The sequence below is a fragment of the Halyomorpha halys genome, unplaced genomic scaffold (genome assembly GCF_000696795.3).
Source record: "Halyomorpha halys isolate HHAL.00 unplaced genomic scaffold, Hhal_1.1 Scaffold390.1, whole genome shotgun sequence".
Taxonomy (NCBI): domain Eukaryota; kingdom Metazoa; phylum Arthropoda; class Insecta; order Hemiptera; family Pentatomidae; genus Halyomorpha; species Halyomorpha halys.
The window spans coordinates 398796-416260 of record NW_027112043.1 but is presented as its reverse complement, the minus strand read 5'-3'; the positions used below and the strand labels follow the sequence as shown (position 1 = coordinate 416260).

The window sequence follows — 17465 nt, the reverse complement described above, 5'->3', positions numbered from 1 at the left end:
AATTTTCTTTTAAAAGAATATTAAAGGATCCCAGGTTGTTTAATTAATTATCTCATTTTCTCAACCATTTAAAAAAAACTGTTTTAGATTTTTAAAAAAGACAGTCTGTAAAAACACTAGATAATATCAGTTTTTTTTTTAGATCAGAAACATATTTTTGGGTGGAAACTAATGGAATAGTAAATAATCTAATTTATTTATTAGTATTTACCATGACAATTTTAATTTTTTTTTTTTTTTTTTTTTTTTAGATATTTAGCAACTACTCATTTTGAACCAACTTATGCACGTTCTGCCTTTCCATGTTTTGATGAACCCCAATTTAAGGCCAGGTTTAGAATGTCAATTATTCGGGATAGATTTCACATTTCCCTTTTTAACATGCCAATTATAAATACTGAAGATGCTGGATTTTATATGGGAACAGGACTGGTAAGTAAGTGAATGATTGTTCCTTTTTTTTTTTATAAAAAAAAAGGTTATAATACAATCAAAATTTTGCTGAGCTTCAGTATAAAATTGATTAATACTTGGGTATTGAGTTGAGGACTAATTTCTAAATCTTAAAATATTTATAAAAATGAACTACTAATTAAAATATTTTAAAATTGACAATATTCCGGAATAACAACTCTTGATATAGCTATAGAGGTCATAGGACCTGATTCATTAGTTTAGGCCCTATACTGAAATGAAAAGTTTTAAGGAATCGTGATTTCTTAAGACTATCTTTTGCATTTTCTGTTTGGAAATTAGAAAAACAAGCTAAAAATACTATACTTTCAGTTCAAAAACTAAATTAAATACTATCAGTTCAACTATATAACTAAGAAATTTCTCTTAAAACTGCTTTTAGATCAATAACTTTAGAAGCTGATAATCTAAAGTATTGGTATAAATTAATTTTTTTAAATCGTACAATTTTTCCAATACTTGGTGTATACATTAGGTTAATGAAGACACTATTTTCATTTTAATTATTGTGGTTCTTGTTTTGAGATATTTATTTATTATATAGTCAGAAAAATTGTGGAGTAAGAAAAAACAGATTAATTTAGAATAATTTCATTTTTAGTAAAATTTTATGGACAAAAATTAAAAATTAATTTTTTCTACTCGATAGTATATTGCTTCTTAATACATATTATTTGAAAAAAACAACACCTCAATATGCTAAAAATTTAATTTTTAAATGTTTTTTCTCTATTTTTGAAGGATGGAAGTTATTCCACACCTTTGCTGACAACGTCAAATAGCAAAAACAGAAATTTTATTATTATATATGAATTTGTAAATTATGGTGTTTTCATTTATCACTTCTTCAACTACTGAATATAGAAAACATATGAGAATCTGCTATAAATTCATTTTTTTTCAATATCAATATTATTTTTCTGAAGATTGAATATTCCTAGATCATTAGGAAAAATTTGTAAATGAAGTATTATAATTTATTAAAAAGCCCCTTTCTGTAACTTTTGATAATTTTTAATGTGTTATCACTAATTAGGTTTCGAAACATTCATTTTCCCCCCTAAAACAACTGAAATAAACAAGATAAAAATTCCTGAACTCATTTCTAATAAAACAGGACTTCAAAATCATATTAACACAGTATATTAAAAAAAAAAAAAATGATATTTGAATTTTTAAAATTGTTTCTGAATTCTAAGGAATAATGCTTATTTCATTAAACTTTTTCATCAAATTTCATTTATATTTTTGGGAATTAAAATTTTTAGAATAGAAGGTTGATGGAAAAAAAAGTTGTAGTTAACAATGAATTAAGGAAGCATATACTTAACACGAAGCAAGATTTATAGTAGTACTTTATATTTTTCTGTTGCAGTTACGAGATGATTTTCAGGAATCAGTTGAAATGAGCACCTATCTTGTGGCATTTGTTGTTTGTGATTATCAACACATTCGTGCTGAGACTGCGAGAGGAGTATCAGTGGCAGTTTATTCACCACCTGATCTTCTTAAGCAAGCTAAGTTCGCATTGGATACAGCAACTGCGATGATGGATCATTATGAAAGATATTTTAATGTCAATTATCCTCTCCCAAAGCAAGGTATCTTTAAGTGTAGCCTTAAAATGTTAAACAATTGTGCATTATTTTGAATATTTTTTTAAAATAAGATGTTAACATGAACAATATAATTTGAAAAAAAATATATATATTATTAATTTTTAGATCTAATTGCAATCCCAGATTTTGGTGTTGGTGCAATGGAAAACTGGGGGTTGATTACTTATAGGGAAACATCGATTCTCTATGAACCTGAAGAAACATCTGCTGCTTCTCACCAATGGGTGGCTGTTGTGGTTGCTCATGAACTAGCTCACCAGGTACTATTTCATTTCAAAATACCTTATTATTTCATTATATTTATTGTAATTAATACTCATCTGATTTTATTATCATGTGATGAAAGTCAATTCATGTCATAGAAATTAACAACCAAATCTATTATCCTATGGTACATTTTAGAATCACACTATTTAATGATGGTGTAGTTAGTATTTAGAGGACATTAATTGTTGATATTCCATAATTATTTAAACCAAGTCCATCTGTTGATTTGATTTGTAAAAGATCCAAGGATGTAAAAAAAAAAAAGTTAAAATTATATAAATTAAATTATTAAAAATCAGAATGAAACTCAAAGGAGTAAAAGAAATAAAATAAAATAAAGAGTTTCAACAGTATAACTATGTAGATTGCCCAAATTGAGCGTTTTAAGGTACCATATAGCTTTGTAAGATTTATCTTTGGGTTTCCCAGGCCCTCTGATGTTTCCCATTGGTATACCAAGTTGAAGTGGCTCAATCTAACCTCCTGAAGGCAATACCTCCTTGGTGTTTTCCTATTCTAAGTTTTTAAAATTAAAAAGCTGACCTATATCCTTGATCTCCTCACTCTACGATCATCTATCCATTCATTAAACACCAGATTCCAGCCAATTGATTTAAACATGCCCTCCCATAGAACCCCCTCCTTTAGCAAATCCTTCGTCATACCTGCAACCACCTGCAATTCTCTTCCTATCTCCATTCGTCAATCCTTGTCCATCCTTTCCTTTAAACAACACCTATTCCTTCACATACTACATAACTAAACCTCTGCATCATTGTGAGCTATGTATACAGCCATTACTGATTACTATAATAAATTATAATTTAATCTAACGCTTATGTTATTTCAACATGTACACTGCAATTTTCAAATGTCTACCAGGCAATTAACCTTAATTTGTAACAATGTGAACAATTTATTCTTCATTTGTCCTAGAATAAAATTATTTTTTCATTCATTCATTCATTTACATACATTCATCTAGCTCAGTGTTTCTCAAGAAGTGGTACAACTTCCCTAAGGGGTATAGAAAGAGCTTGATGGGGATACGGGCTCTGCCTAGCTTTGACTGTACCTGATGTAGCAAGCAGTTAACTTTTTTCTCTTACAAACATGGATAAATAATGAAAACAATGTCATTACTTGTTAGTGTTGTATATATACCTATTTTACTGTACATACATATTTATATCAGAACATGAAACTATTGAATATGGTTTTCTTAATTTGTAAGAGCCCATTAAGAGTGCTAAATTAATCTTTTGGTGAGGAAAATTCAGCTCTCCATGTTTGCTAGAGGGCTATCCATGGGAAAAGGGTCTAAATTTCTATACTTCCAAAATGGGACATTTAATATTGTCCTCAGGAAGGGGTGTACATTGAAGAGAGATGTTCACTAGGTAAATTTTATGTTTTTTTGACAAGGGGTACTCAGTAACACAAACATTATAAAAGTGGTACATAAATGTCAAACACTGATCTAGCTTAATATTAGCTTTCTGTATCCAACTGGATTTTGATGTAATAACAATATAACATAACTATATTTTTTATTTTACTACATATTTCTAATTGTTATAATTGTAATTAAGAGAGTTATATAAGTGTATCAGCTAATGTTCTTGGCGGCAATCGCTACCCTCTATATTGTTACAGTGGTTCGGGAATCTTGTGACGATGCGTTGGTGGAATGATCTTTGGTTGAATGAGGGTTTCGCTTCATTTCTGGAATATCTGGCAGTAGATAAAGTAATGCCAGGCTGGAATATGATGGAACAATTTGTTTTAGACAAGACACAGCCTGGTCTCAACTTGGATGCTCTTACCAACAGTCACTCAATATCAGTAACAGTCCAGGATCCAACTGAAATTGAAGCTATATTTGACACTATCTCCTATAGTAAGGTAATTATAATATTTTCTACAAAGTATATGTATTGAACATAAATTTCAATGTGCATTAGTGAGAGACAGTCTAATGGAAAAAAAAATATCCAATTGCATACTAAATTGACAAAACCTTAATTGATAATATACACATAGAAACTAACTTTCAACATCATATTTTAATTTACTTTCAAATTATAATAAGAGCTTCTGTAGTGTTGATTGCACCAGGTAAGACTTAGCATCCAAGTTACTTAGTCAATACAGCTTGTTATTCTTTCAATGAGATTGACATGATAATGAATTCATGACAAGTCATATGACTGGGAGTTAACTGCATCATAGCAACTTACATGCGGACATTTAAATAGTTTCTTTCATAGTTTTTACATAAGTGTATTGTAAAATTGTAAATATAAGTGTTATTGAATTATTGTGGAAATAACCTATATTGTGGTCACAAACATTGCGTTACAGGAGTGGCTTCTGTTTCTGACAGTGCCAATGACAGGCAAATGAAGACAATCCCAAAATTTTTGGATTGGAGTACTCCAGAAAAAAAAAACCTAATGATAATAATGTATAACCACATATGAAATTTCGTATTCAAATCTAAATTAACCAGTTCTTCAAAACGCTTCTAAAAATCCCAGAATCAATCATATTTCTGTTAATGAACATCACCATGTATTTTATTTTTATCCTGTATCTGACCTACTAATTGTTTAATCAAATTGTATTAATATTTCTAACTATTCCATGAGTCCATTAATAAATCTTAATCATTTAACTTATATTTTTTTTTTAGGGGTTACTACTGTTTCTCATTTTTCCTACCATCATTTCGTTGAATTGTTTGTTAATTGATAAGTCGATGAGTTAACAAATATTTTGATGCTGGAAAATGATTAAGTTATGGCTGAATGTTTTCCTAATAGTGTTATATAATTTTTAAAATGTACATACATACACACATATGAATTCTCATAGTAACACTGTCAAATCACATACTTCTTTATTATCATTATCATTAATTGATGTTTTCTTTTATAAATATACTTCATACACTTTTTTGTAATAGGAATGCCTCTTTTATTATAATAATTGTTATATCAATCATGCAGTAAACATAAAATCAATTCCATTTTTTAATTTTGATTTTTGAAACTAAACGAATTGATACATTTTATTAATTTTAAGGGTGCTGCACTGCTCTATATGATGGAAAAGTTCTTAGGACAAGATACCTTGAAACGTGGACTCAATGATTATCTGAATACTCACAAATTTAGTAATGCTGATACAAAAGACTTATGGGCTGTAATGAGCAAACATGCCAACCATTCCATTCATGTTAAAGTATGAAAATTCCACTATTTAAATTATTGTCTTTATAATATGCTATACATATTTCTGTATTAATATATTTCCTTGGCTCAGAATATAATGGATACATGGACAAGGCAAATGGGTTTTCCCCTCATAGATATTAAACGTGATGGTGGGTCTATATCTGCTTCGCAGACTAGGTTTTTACTTAGCCCTGATGCACGCTTGCCAAACTCCACTGTACACAGTATGCCAAAGTCACCATATGATTACAAGTGGTACGTTCCATTGACATACTACACAGACATATCAGATGAAGAAATGGTTTGGATGAATTTGACTGATGGTAAGAAAATTTCAGATATTCAGTAGTAATTTATGCAAACATAATCATAGTAAACTTCCACTAATCCAACATGTTTGGTACTTGAAGTATGCCAGATTGTGAAATATTCCGGGTTATAGGATGAATATCAGATAACCGTGATTTAAACAAAAAATAGAAAAATTTATGTTTAAATTAGAGTTAATATGTGTTATTATTCTTTAAACAGCTTTAGTAGAATTTAGAGTTACATTGAAGTGTTAAATATCTGATTATAAAACAAAAAAATTCACTGTGGACTCACAAAAAATATACTTTATCCTGCAAATTGGTTTTCCCTCACACCTTCTGATTGAAAGCAAACTTGAAAGGCAGGATTGATGATTTGTGATCAAGATTATATTTTTTTTCAAAAATTGTGTCTGATTATTCAACATCCCAGACTGTACGATGTCAGATTAGAGGGAGTTTACTTCATCATTTCATAAACATTCTTCCTAAAAACTTACTCTCCTCTGCAATAAAATTCAGAACTAATGACAATGGTTTCAGAGCCCATTAGTAATACCTGTTAAAATAATTAGACAATGCCTTCCTATATTCTTTCTTTTTCTTTTGTAAATTTATTATTTTTCTCACCAAAATTCCATCTGTCCAACAGCTTGTAACAAACTTTTTTCTGTCCTTTGAATATGATATCTGTTTCCCCACTAATTTCCAATTTAGACCTATCTCTAGTCTGTTATCTGTTCTATTCTCTATGATCTGTTAAAACCACTCAAAAGATTGTCCACTAACAGCATAATACCCTTTTTTCGACAAAAATCTCTCCTTGATCTTCTTCTTCTTCTACTTTCTGTTCTCAATCTTCCACTCAATCATCTCTGTTAAAAATTATCCTGAACCTTCAAACCTCTATTAACTAATAAAAATAATTATCTAAGTTTTTTTTATTACTCAAAACCATTCGAATTGGTAAATTATAACCTCCTTTTCAAACTGAAAAACCACTACATATCAAACACTATTTTAAAGTGGCTTCTTGTCACTTTGTTCCTAAACACTTATCATTCCCCATAAATCTTTTCTCTTTCTATATTACCAACTTTTCTGATTTTATTATCTATTCATAATACCACCAATATACTAATGATCTACAAACTGACCTATCCTTTCACCCTACCTAGATGATTAAGTTGGTCCAAAAGCTACAAGAAGATATAGACAATATTGATGCCTGGGGGAGCTAACAATGGTCTTAGGCTCAAAGTTGAAAACACCAAGACCATCATCATCAGTTCCAAGGACCTTATCAATTTCCTTCCTTATCATTCCTTGCTCTATACTAATTGCTGATCTATTCTTTTCTACAGCTCAGTTTGGAACCCTGAAAACTTGGAATATTTTTTGATGTGCACTTATCCTGCAATGACCATTTATCCTAAATTATCTTGAAATGCATCACTACCCTTAAACAGTTCCTAAGATTTTGTGATTCCATAACAGCTAGTAGGAGTCAGTTCCTTGTTACCTTTCTTATTTTCCTCCCCTTTCAATACAGTTGCCTTTTACATGATTGTCTCTAGTTGGTATGCTGAGTTAAAGTGATTTTACCCTTTTTCTCATAGAATTATATAAAAATATTATAATTTTATTAGTTTAATAATTTCATTATTTAGTTACTATATTTAATCATTATAAGTCAGACAAATGGTATTCTATATGTCCAATGTAGTGGTATTCTAAGGGAACTAGGTGTCACAGAATAAAATTATTTTTCAATTCATTTCTCTATTACAATTGGGAATGCATAAATTGTAAAGCATCAGCTAGCTAGAATTCCAGTCACCATCAACCAGTAACCTTCTAGATAGATTGTAAGGTGTATGTTCTTTTTTGCTATATAAAATATTAATTTTTCTTTCTTTTGGAACTTTTCTTCTTAAATAAATATAAAATCATTGTTTACCAAATGTTACTATTTAAATGCCTATTCTTCTTCTTTTTTGGCCCAATAGCCCAATGTGGGTATTGTTCTCCTTTTGCCAGGTGTTTCAGTCCTGTGCTAACTTTCCAGTTATTCATTCCCAGCAGTGTTCTGGTTTGCTGCTTAGCATAGTTCTCTCATCTCAGTTTTGGCCGTCTTCTACCTCTAGCTCGATTGAGATTTCCTTCTAGGATTCTTTTTTGGATATCGTCCATATTCATCCAGGCAATGTGCCCAGCCCAGTGAAGATTTTTATAAGTCTGATAATATTAGCTTTCTGCATTTTTCCGTCTTTTCCAGTGGTCACAAACCTTGTACGGACCAAATCTTTTCTGAAGGATTTTTCTCTCAAAATTGAAGAATTCTTTTTCCTTGGCCTTCTTTAGAATCCATATATTTGATGAAAAACTGAGAACATGGTAGATCAGCGTCTTGTAAAGCAATATTTAAATGCCTATCACTAGTGAAAAAGGGAATGAACAATAGCCAAAATTTCTGTTTTCTGTAATAAAAAATAAATAGGAATCAAAATAAGCTTAGATATAGGGAACATAGAATCATTAAAAAAATATATAGAAAGGAAATCTAATTTTAGCTTTATTTATGCATTAGACCGAACTCATCAGGGGACTGGTATTGAATTTTTGAAATATATTTCAATAGAACTAGAAATAAGCTGAGCAGCCAGTTAATTTGTATTGATTTGTTATATAATTTGCTTTATAATCATTCTGTGATTATCACTTGCCATTTTGCATTTATTTCAGTCAAATTTGAAATTGATCCATCGGCTTCCTGGTTTAAAGCCAATGTAAATCAGTCAGGGTTCTACAGGGTGAATTATGAACCAGACATGTGGAAAGCTCTTATTGATACACTTAAGAAAAACCACACAGCTATGACACCAACAGATAGAGCAAGCTTAATAGATGATGCATTTACATTATGCAGGTACTTTAATTTTTTAATAGGCATGTCAATATGTGTTATAAATATCTCTTTGTTGTTTAGTAAATAATTGTATGATTGATTACCAAGTAACCATGAAAATGTTTCATCCAATATCATATGTTAAGGTTTGTTGGGGTTCTTAAAAATTTTCAGTAGTTCTTCCAAGAAATTTGATATAAATCTCATAACCTTAATTTCAGTTATGATGCTGAACTGAAATGCTACCTATCGATAGTATGCATATCGAACCCTCCCTAATCTATGTTTATTGGACATTTTTTTAGTATCAAATTTGGGTCTTCTAGTGTGTGAAAATAGTTATACATGAAATTATTTTATAGACATTATTACAGGTTAATAATCTTTCATTTTCAGGGCAGGACTTGTGAATATAACAACAGTATTGGAGCTATCTTTATATCTGCGAGAGGAGAGGGAACATGTTCCTTGGGCCACTGCATTGGATCATCTCCAAACTTGGGCTAGATTTTTGTCTGAGGCAGCTCCATACAGACTATTTTTAGAATTTATTAGCCATATACTGGAACCAGTGGCTACTTCGCTTGGTTGGGAAGATACTGGAACTCATATGGAAAAGTAATATTGTGATACTTAAATCATCTCTATATTATTATTTACTCTTTTTACAGATTTTATTCAATATTTATTCCTATGTGGTTCAAATTTTATTTTTTTATTTTAAAATTAGACTTATGAGATCCAATATATTTGCATCTGCTGTTCTTTCTGGAGTGCAAAGTACTGTAACAGAAGCAACTGAAAAATTTAGAGAATGGATGGAAAAAGGAACCAAAATACCACCTAACTTAAGAGAAGCAGTTTATTCTGCAGGTAAATAAATAAGTTATTCATATTCTAAAATATTAATTTTAAAACAGTTAATGTTGCTGTTTTAAATATTACTATTAATAAAGTTCATTTTAATAGCTCTTATTTCATATTTCAATAGTCTTAAATACTCAGATATATTTATGGCTATGACATAAGATAGTTGATTATGACAAATATATAGATGTTGTGATGTAGTCGTCAATAATATTTTTGATTGCCAATGGTACTAAAAATCTCAAATGTATAAAGAAGCTTTTTATAATTTATAGAAAACGCAGCATGAAAATAAAATTACTGTAATTTTTTCTTCAATTCTAAGGCATTGACAACTTTTCCTTTGAATTTCAAATTATTGAGAGTTGACTGTACTTCAAAAAGTATCTGAGTATAAAAAAATAATAATTTTAGTTCAAAATAAATTGGAAGACAAATAAACTACTTTTAGGCCACTAAGACAAACCAAGAGTATTATTATATTATTTCTGAATACAATGAACTTATTTCAGTATGCTTAGGTGCAAAAAAATAATTATTTAGTCTTATTTGATCACTAAAGTGCTCAGGGAAGAAGTTTATAGTGAAAGATTAAAGACAAGATATAAAAATTCTAAAGATATTTATAAATCAGTTGGAATATGTCAAGAAGCTTCATCATGGAAAAGATGGTGAAACAGAGCAACAATAGCCCTAGCCCTAAATTGTGTATTGTTTTCGTAGATGGTAGATAAATTAAGAAAATACAAAATCATGGTTTGGTACCTTGAATCGGTAAAGTACTTCACATGTTTGGAAAAAGTTGATGAAAAAATGACTGTGTAGATCAAGAAATATTAAATTGGATTAAAAATGCTAACAGCATCTGTCACAAGTTCATCAGCATAGGGAACATGAACTGGAAGTCAAATAAAATTTCATCCTCTTGAACAGAAATATAAGTTGAGTTTATTGAATCTTTTTTTTTTAGTGTTTGAGCATTCATACATATAATTATTTTTTAAAAGTTTTATAGTTATCTTGCTCAAGAATTATATCGACTTGAGTACATCAAGGATCTGCCCCTAGCTCCACACTATTTAATATAATAATAAATGACCTAGTAACTGTTCTCGAGGAAATATCTGCTCTATTGTATGCTGATGATCTATGATATGCAATCAGTAGCAGCATGAATACACTCAAAGTAATAATAAATGAGGCAATGATGAAGCTTTTCATCTGGGCTACATCTAATGGAATGGAAGTGAATACTTAGAAAACAGAGTTTCAAATGTTCACATTGTCGAGAAAAGTGCATTAGCTGGAAGCCATCTATAATAATGTCCCCCTGCCAAGAACCTATACAGGTAAATACCTGGGAGTTAATTTTGATACAAAAATGAATTGGAACAAGCTAATTGAAGAGATGGTGAAAAAGGTAGAAAAAAAGCTAAAGCTCCTAAAACGTCTTGGAGGAAAGTATGGAGAGCCACCCAGGATGTGATGGGGCTGGTATATAAGACTAATGTTCATGGGAACCATTTATACTGGCACATTTCCCAATTCCTTATCTCGTTAGCTAGGTAGTGCTGCAACTCCTTTGGCAGGTTGATAAGAAAACAACATCTGGCTATGAGTTAAAAGGAATAGCTCTGGAAACTGTAGCTCAAAAGTACCCTCCTCAGGATTGGCTTCACATTTATACAGTCAGATCAGCTAAATCAACTATTAGAAATGCTGGAGTAGCGGCTTACTAACAGAGATTTCCAATACAGCACTGCAGTAGTTAAGGAAGGTACAAACTTTGAGGAAGTAGTTAAGGAAGGTGAAATAGCATCTATCCTCTTTGCCTTAAGAACACGGTCAAGAAGGCAAGACCGAAATGCTGTTCTCTTCACAAACTCCCAAATAGCTATCCTTCCTGTTACTAACACACATGAAAATAAATAAAGTGCTGTTTCGGAATGAAAATCCTCCTCCATGACCTGACGCTCCAAGCCACTAATGTCCTACAGTGAATTCAAAGCCATTGCAGGATTTCAGGAAATGAAGAGGCAGATAGTCTGTCAGGCAAGGGGCAGCATTGCCACAACCAATCCATCCAATATCCTATGACTCCATAAAAAGAATGATAAGAACCATACATAGTTAAGTAGGAAACAGAAAAAAAAAACATACGGAAAAGGTGGAAGAAAAAAAGAAAAGATATAATTGTTTAATACAAAACCCATCAGCCGACCTCCCAAGAAGGGATGCAGTAGCTTGCTTCCGCCTGACAACTGGCCACAGGTATCTGGAGAATCATCTCTACAGGATAGGCCTGGCTCAGGATCCTACATGTGTAATGTACAATCAAGGGAGATTGGCATAGGGATGTGGTGCCCCTATCGCCCAACCATCTGGTTGCAATCAGCCACTGGTCCTCCAGGTTGGGGGAACTTTTTTTTATCCCCTTCCTTGCCATTTGGAGTGGGGTTGTGCCCTGGGGTTTGTGCATGCAACTGCTCCCAAAGATCACCAATTTTTTATTTATTATTTTATTACTTATTTAATTATTAATTTTTTTTTACTGTGGTGCAGCCCAGCGCTAGGTTTAGTGCCTTGCTGATGGGGCTGCACCTTCTCCACAGCATTCGTTCAGTAGGTCATCCTGGTACGCATCCAGGCTGGTCCAGCCCTCCTGGTCTCAGTCTGGGTCAGTTTCCTCCTCTTCTGGTGGCTCGCCGATGTTGAGCGGTCAAGCCCTTCCCATTGTGAAATGAATTGGGCCCATCACCTCCTTCCACTCGTAAATGAACTCCCTAAAGAAGGGATAATTCTCTTTTTCTATCAAACAGGGAAAGTCCGACTGGGTGAGGACGAAAATCCTGGTCTTTCTCGACAGCCTGGCTTGGTGTCCTTCCATGGTGTAGCAATCTACATTACGTGTTCTACTGTTAGGAACTCCGCACGTGAGGCACCAGGGGTTGATGTTCTTCACCTTTCCCCAAATGCCAGCTCTACAAGACACTAATCCAGGCAGTCCTCACTTACGGATCTGAAGCCTGGACTCTGACAAGTGCTGAAGAAAAGGAAATCTTGACCTTCGAAGGAAAAATTCTGCTCCGAATATTTGTCGTTGTCAAGGTTGGTGAGAATTGGAGGAGGTGAACCAACAGGGAGGTCAAGGAGCTGTTTGGTGAGGGAGATGTGATGCAGCACATAAGGCTGAGGAGGCTGTGCTGGGCTGGCCATGTCGTCAGGATGTCAGTGGTTGAGATCCCGAGGAGGTTACTAGACGGTAGGCTGTGATGGGCTGATGCCGTCATCAGGGATTCCAGAGAACTTCTGTGCATCAGCAACTGGAGAGCGGCCGCACAAGACCGAGCTATATGGCGAAGGCTCATTGAGGAGTCCAAGGTCCAAACTCGGCTGTAGTGCCAAGGATAGATAGATATAGAAAATCAAGGGAGAATGGATGGAGACTACCTTGACACATGTCTTTCTTTGACCGAATTGAGAAACAAAACATTTGCAAAAATTCAAATTTATCTGATTTTGCATGATGCTGAATCGTCGAATGACCAACGACTTCAGCATAGGAAAAAAAAAAAGTTTTGTAGTTTTCGTTTGTTTTTATTATTCCTTGCTGTCAAATAATTCAAAATTACAAAACTTAAAAAAGCTAAATTATTTCTCTGAACATATTTTTTTGGTTCAATATCCACTTGATGCAGATATCCTGTACTGGAAAAACAGATTTTTTGTTTTTAATAATGTCAGTAAGTTTAATATCCTACTGCTTGGTCCTGAAATTGTGAAAAAAAAATTAACACATAGCGGTATTTTATGTTTATTCTATTGCTGAGTTTGTATAAATTAATTATTATTCTCTGTTGACATTTCTTACCACCCATTGGTGAAAAATCATAAAGCTTTTACATTTTTCTAATTTTATTACAATTCAGACTTATCGTAATACATAATTTATGATTACAGGTATTAAATATGGTGGCGTGAAAGAATGGCAATTCTGTTGGAATAAATACAATACTTCTAGGATTCCAAGTGAGAAAAAATTACTTTTAAGGATATTAGGTGTTTCATCAGACCCCTGGGTATTACAGAGGTGAATAATAAACAACTGTATTATTAATAGTATAGTAATATTTCACATATATTAAGATTTTATTTAACAAGACCTTGTGTAATACCTTCTGGTATAGTGGCCAACATTACTGATTATCTACCATACCCTACTGTTGTGGAATATAGGGAGGGTTTTATAAATAAAGACAACGAGAGTGTATTTTCATAAACAGACACCACAACAGACAGTTCTAGAACAAAGCAGCATGCCTGTCGCTTTGTTCTCAGCAGTATCATAGTGTCGCCATCTACCGTTTTATTTACAAACCAAAATAATAAAACTTATTTTCTATAACACCTACATGTAATTGAAAATTTAATAATGAATAAAAAACAGTAGAGGCTGTTGTAGCTGACTGTATTGAGGTGTCACCCTAACAACATCTGTTGTTACTGCGCTGATTTGATTCCAGACTGGGTGGGTTGATTTTAAATTTGTAATGATTTCTCTGACGAAAAACTCTACATTCCCACTCTGTTTAGAGCAATGGTTGGTTACCAATATTGTTGTTCATTAAATAAATACCAGTCTCAAGAAATTGAAAATAATTATATTTATATTGCTGATGTTAATTATTAGAAAATTTCTTTAACAAGGATCTCAATTATCGGCCTTGTTTACCTCTGTCAGAATACTTATATTCCTTGATCCATTAATTGACATCATATTTTTTAGTTGTTATATTCAATCTTAACTTAAACTTAAATTTTTTTTTTAATTCAATAATTTATTATAATTATTTTTATAATTAACATATTTTTTTTATAGGTATCTTTTAGCGACTTTGGATCGAGATCGAATTAGGCCACAAGATATCAAGATTGTTATGGCATCAGTTTCTTCCAATCCAGAAGGACAACTTTTAGCTTGGAGACATTTAAAAGCACATTGGAAAGGTCTCCAAACTCTTTTTGGAAATGGCACATTCACGATGGGAAGTCTTATTTCATCAGTTACTTCACATTTCTCTACACAATATGACTACAATGAGGTAAATTTCCCAATGCCTTATCAATGCAATCTATTTTTCAATTATTACTTTTTATAAGCTAAGTGTGTATAAGTTAAATTAATGTTGGGTCCTTAATATTTCACTTGAAGATGGCTTGAAAGGCTGAAATGTTGATTACTTATTAATGATTTATGGTGAAGTATTAAGTAGTAGTAGTATTGAGTAACCCAATGTTAATTTAATTCAATTAACTTTCAGTTCACACATTATAACTGATTTTCTTTTGTCTTCTTCTTAAACCTTTCAACTTAATCTGTCTCCTTTTAGTTATCAATGAAATTATTTTGATAAACTTTTATAAGTTTTCTTAAATTATAAAATTTGATAAGTTTCCTTATCTTACCTCCATGGCACTACAGAACATTGTCCTCTGTAAGCCTTAATCAGATAACTCTATCTATTGCCATTAAAGAGTATTCAACTGGTATCGAGCAGCTGTGGTCTGCCTCTACCTCTTGTCTGGCACAGCCTTCTATAGAATAACTTTCTTGGAATTATTTTTTCTGACATTCTGGGAATGTGTACAATCTAATGCAGTCTTCCAACCATGATATCGCTCATAACATCTGTATCCTGAAACAGATCATATATGTGTACATGTATTCCTTCTTCTCCAATTCTCTCATCCAATTTTGTTCCAATCCAGGTCCTGCATGCAAATAACTTGACCCATTCTTGGTTAACAATGGTTCATATATTAAATATTTATTTAAAACAGGAAGAGGAGTAAGGCTCCATTGTAGCCTAACTTATTTTACCTTTCAAATAGACACTTATAGTGAGTACGTTAGTCGATTTACAATATGTCACAAGAGGATATCATAATACAAAAAATATTAGAAGGGAATATTTTCCAGTAAACCCGCCCCACTAAAAGCCCCAGTTAGTGACGGTCCTATATCACTTTGGAAATATTTGCTTGAAACGAGAAGATTTAATCGAGCAATATTTAAAAAGCACTTGAAAATTGGAAAACTAGCCTATGGTAAAATGGTGTTGTTAGTTTGGATTTGCTGGTACATTCAGCAGCCCAGAGAAGATACCTTGTGATTATTGACAAAAGCATATAATATTTCTTTTAAGTCCTGAGTGAACAGAAAAATTAGCCATTACATTGTAGAGAACGTTGAAGGTTCAACATATTAGAGCTATCCAAGCTCAACATTGAAATAAATTTGATTAGGATATTAAAAGAACAATCTTAATGACAAGAAGACTTTATTTTCATTTCCAGTTATTTAATTATATATTCATTATTGGTTGGGATTATTTAAAAATATATTTTCCTTCACTCATATAAAGCTTCCATCTTTAAATACTATGATTATCAGTAAATACAAATATATTTGATCATCTATGTATCAACTTTGGCGGTACTTTGAAAATCTATTTACTAAAAACAATTACTGTTCAATTTTTTAGAATTACAGAAAAATAATAATATTTATGTATTATACACCTTTGCAAATTTGGACATAGTGATTTTTCTAATTTCTGCCCAAAGTAGCTACTAATGTATTTTTGAATATTCAAAATAATGTTACATTTTTTTATATTGGACAAACTTCTTTTGAGGTTCAACTATATTGATTTAGCATTTGTTTATTAACATATTTTATTTTTTTGTAATTATCAATGACTATATTAATTGTATATGTTTGCAGGTTTTCGATTTTTTCCATCATATTGATGTGGGTTCAGGTTCTAGGTCTCTAGATCAAAGTTTAGAGACAATATTACTCAATATTCACTGGGTTCAAAAAAATGAAGAACCTCTTTACAGCTGGTTAAGTAAATATTTTAATAGTTAGTCAAAAGAAATGTATAGTTTAGTGGTACATTGATACAAATGGATGTTATTTTTGTAACAAGAAATTAATATAAACATAAACTTTTTAAGTTTAATGCAAGGGGCTCGTGCTCATCTGTTTTACTTTTATTAACAATAATTATAATAACATATGTGTAATCAGATATTCGATGATAAAAGTTTATATATTATCCAACTTGCTCTTTGTCATGTGACTATGTATAAGTTTTGAATTTTTTTCAGCCAATACGTTTTATTTATATAGTTGTGGTAAAAGTGAAAAATTTGATTTTTTTTTTTTTTATTTAATAGACTTTATCATATATAACAAAAATTTATTGAACAAGGTTGTCAATTCGTTTATAATTTCTTCAAAGATATAAATCAAACAATACTACGTTTATATCATGTAGTGTTAAAAATACAGTGGTGCAATTAGATTTAAATAGAAGCAGAAAAGAAACTTTCTAATCTGGCAGATTTTTTAACTGAAGGTGAGTCATGAATTGTCCCGAATTTGAAAATTATTATCATATCATTTAATAATTAAGTCAATATCACTTATACTTTATTTAATACAATTGACTTATTTTTTGTTTTTAGAGTAATTTACAATATGTAATTGATGATTTATTTAATAACATTCAATTTATCAGAGGCCTCTTTAATGTATTCTCTTAAATTATAAAAATATAATATATTTTTTATTTAAAACAGGAAGAGGAGTAAGGCTCCATTGTAGCCTAACTTATTAATTAACATATTTTTTTTATAGGTATCTTTTAGCGACTTTGGATCGAGATCGAATTAGGCCACAAGATATCAAGATTGTTATGGCATCAGTTTC

The 17465-nt window shown here is 31.4% G+C and overlaps 1 protein-coding gene and 1 long non-coding RNA gene across 9 annotated transcripts in view; one reads left to right on the top strand and one right to left on the bottom strand.

Annotated features, from left to right (window-relative positions):
- LOC106682128 (endoplasmic reticulum aminopeptidase 1) overlaps positions 1-17324 on the top strand; it is a 113335-nt gene extending 96011 nt beyond the window's left edge. For all 5 annotated transcript variants that reach the window (XM_024358233.2, XM_024358224.2, XM_024364423.2 and 2 more), the window contains 12 exons: positions 252-432; positions 1850-2075; positions 2199-2353; positions 4017-4265; positions 5448-5606; positions 5688-5922; positions 8656-8839; positions 9215-9436; positions 9549-9691; positions 13646-13775; positions 14565-14787; positions 16473-17324. In XM_024358233.2, coding sequence (XP_024214001.2) covers positions 252-432; positions 1850-2075; positions 2199-2353; positions 4017-4265; positions 5448-5606; positions 5688-5922; positions 8656-8839; positions 9215-9436; positions 9549-9691; positions 13646-13775; positions 14565-14787; positions 16473-16619 — 2254 coding nt within the window. In that variant the 3' untranslated portion in view covers positions 16620-17324. The remainder of the gene's footprint in view (positions 1-251; positions 433-1849; positions 2076-2198; positions 2354-4016; positions 4266-5447; positions 5607-5687; positions 5923-8655; positions 8840-9214; positions 9437-9548; positions 9692-13645; positions 13776-14564; positions 14788-16472) is intronic.
- The window catches only part of LOC106682129 (uncharacterized), a 29802-nt gene continuing 18108 nt past the window's right edge, over positions 5772-17465 (bottom strand). For 2 of the 4 annotated variants that reach the window (XR_002944962.2, XR_001343366.3), the window contains 2 exons: positions 15152-15381; positions 5772-8390 (listed from right to left, as the gene is read on the bottom strand). This is a non-coding gene — a long non-coding RNA (uncharacterized lncRNA). The remainder of the gene's footprint in view (positions 8391-15151; positions 15382-17465) is intronic. The other 2 variants (XR_002944965.2, XR_001343370.3) reach the window with 1 other exon arrangement.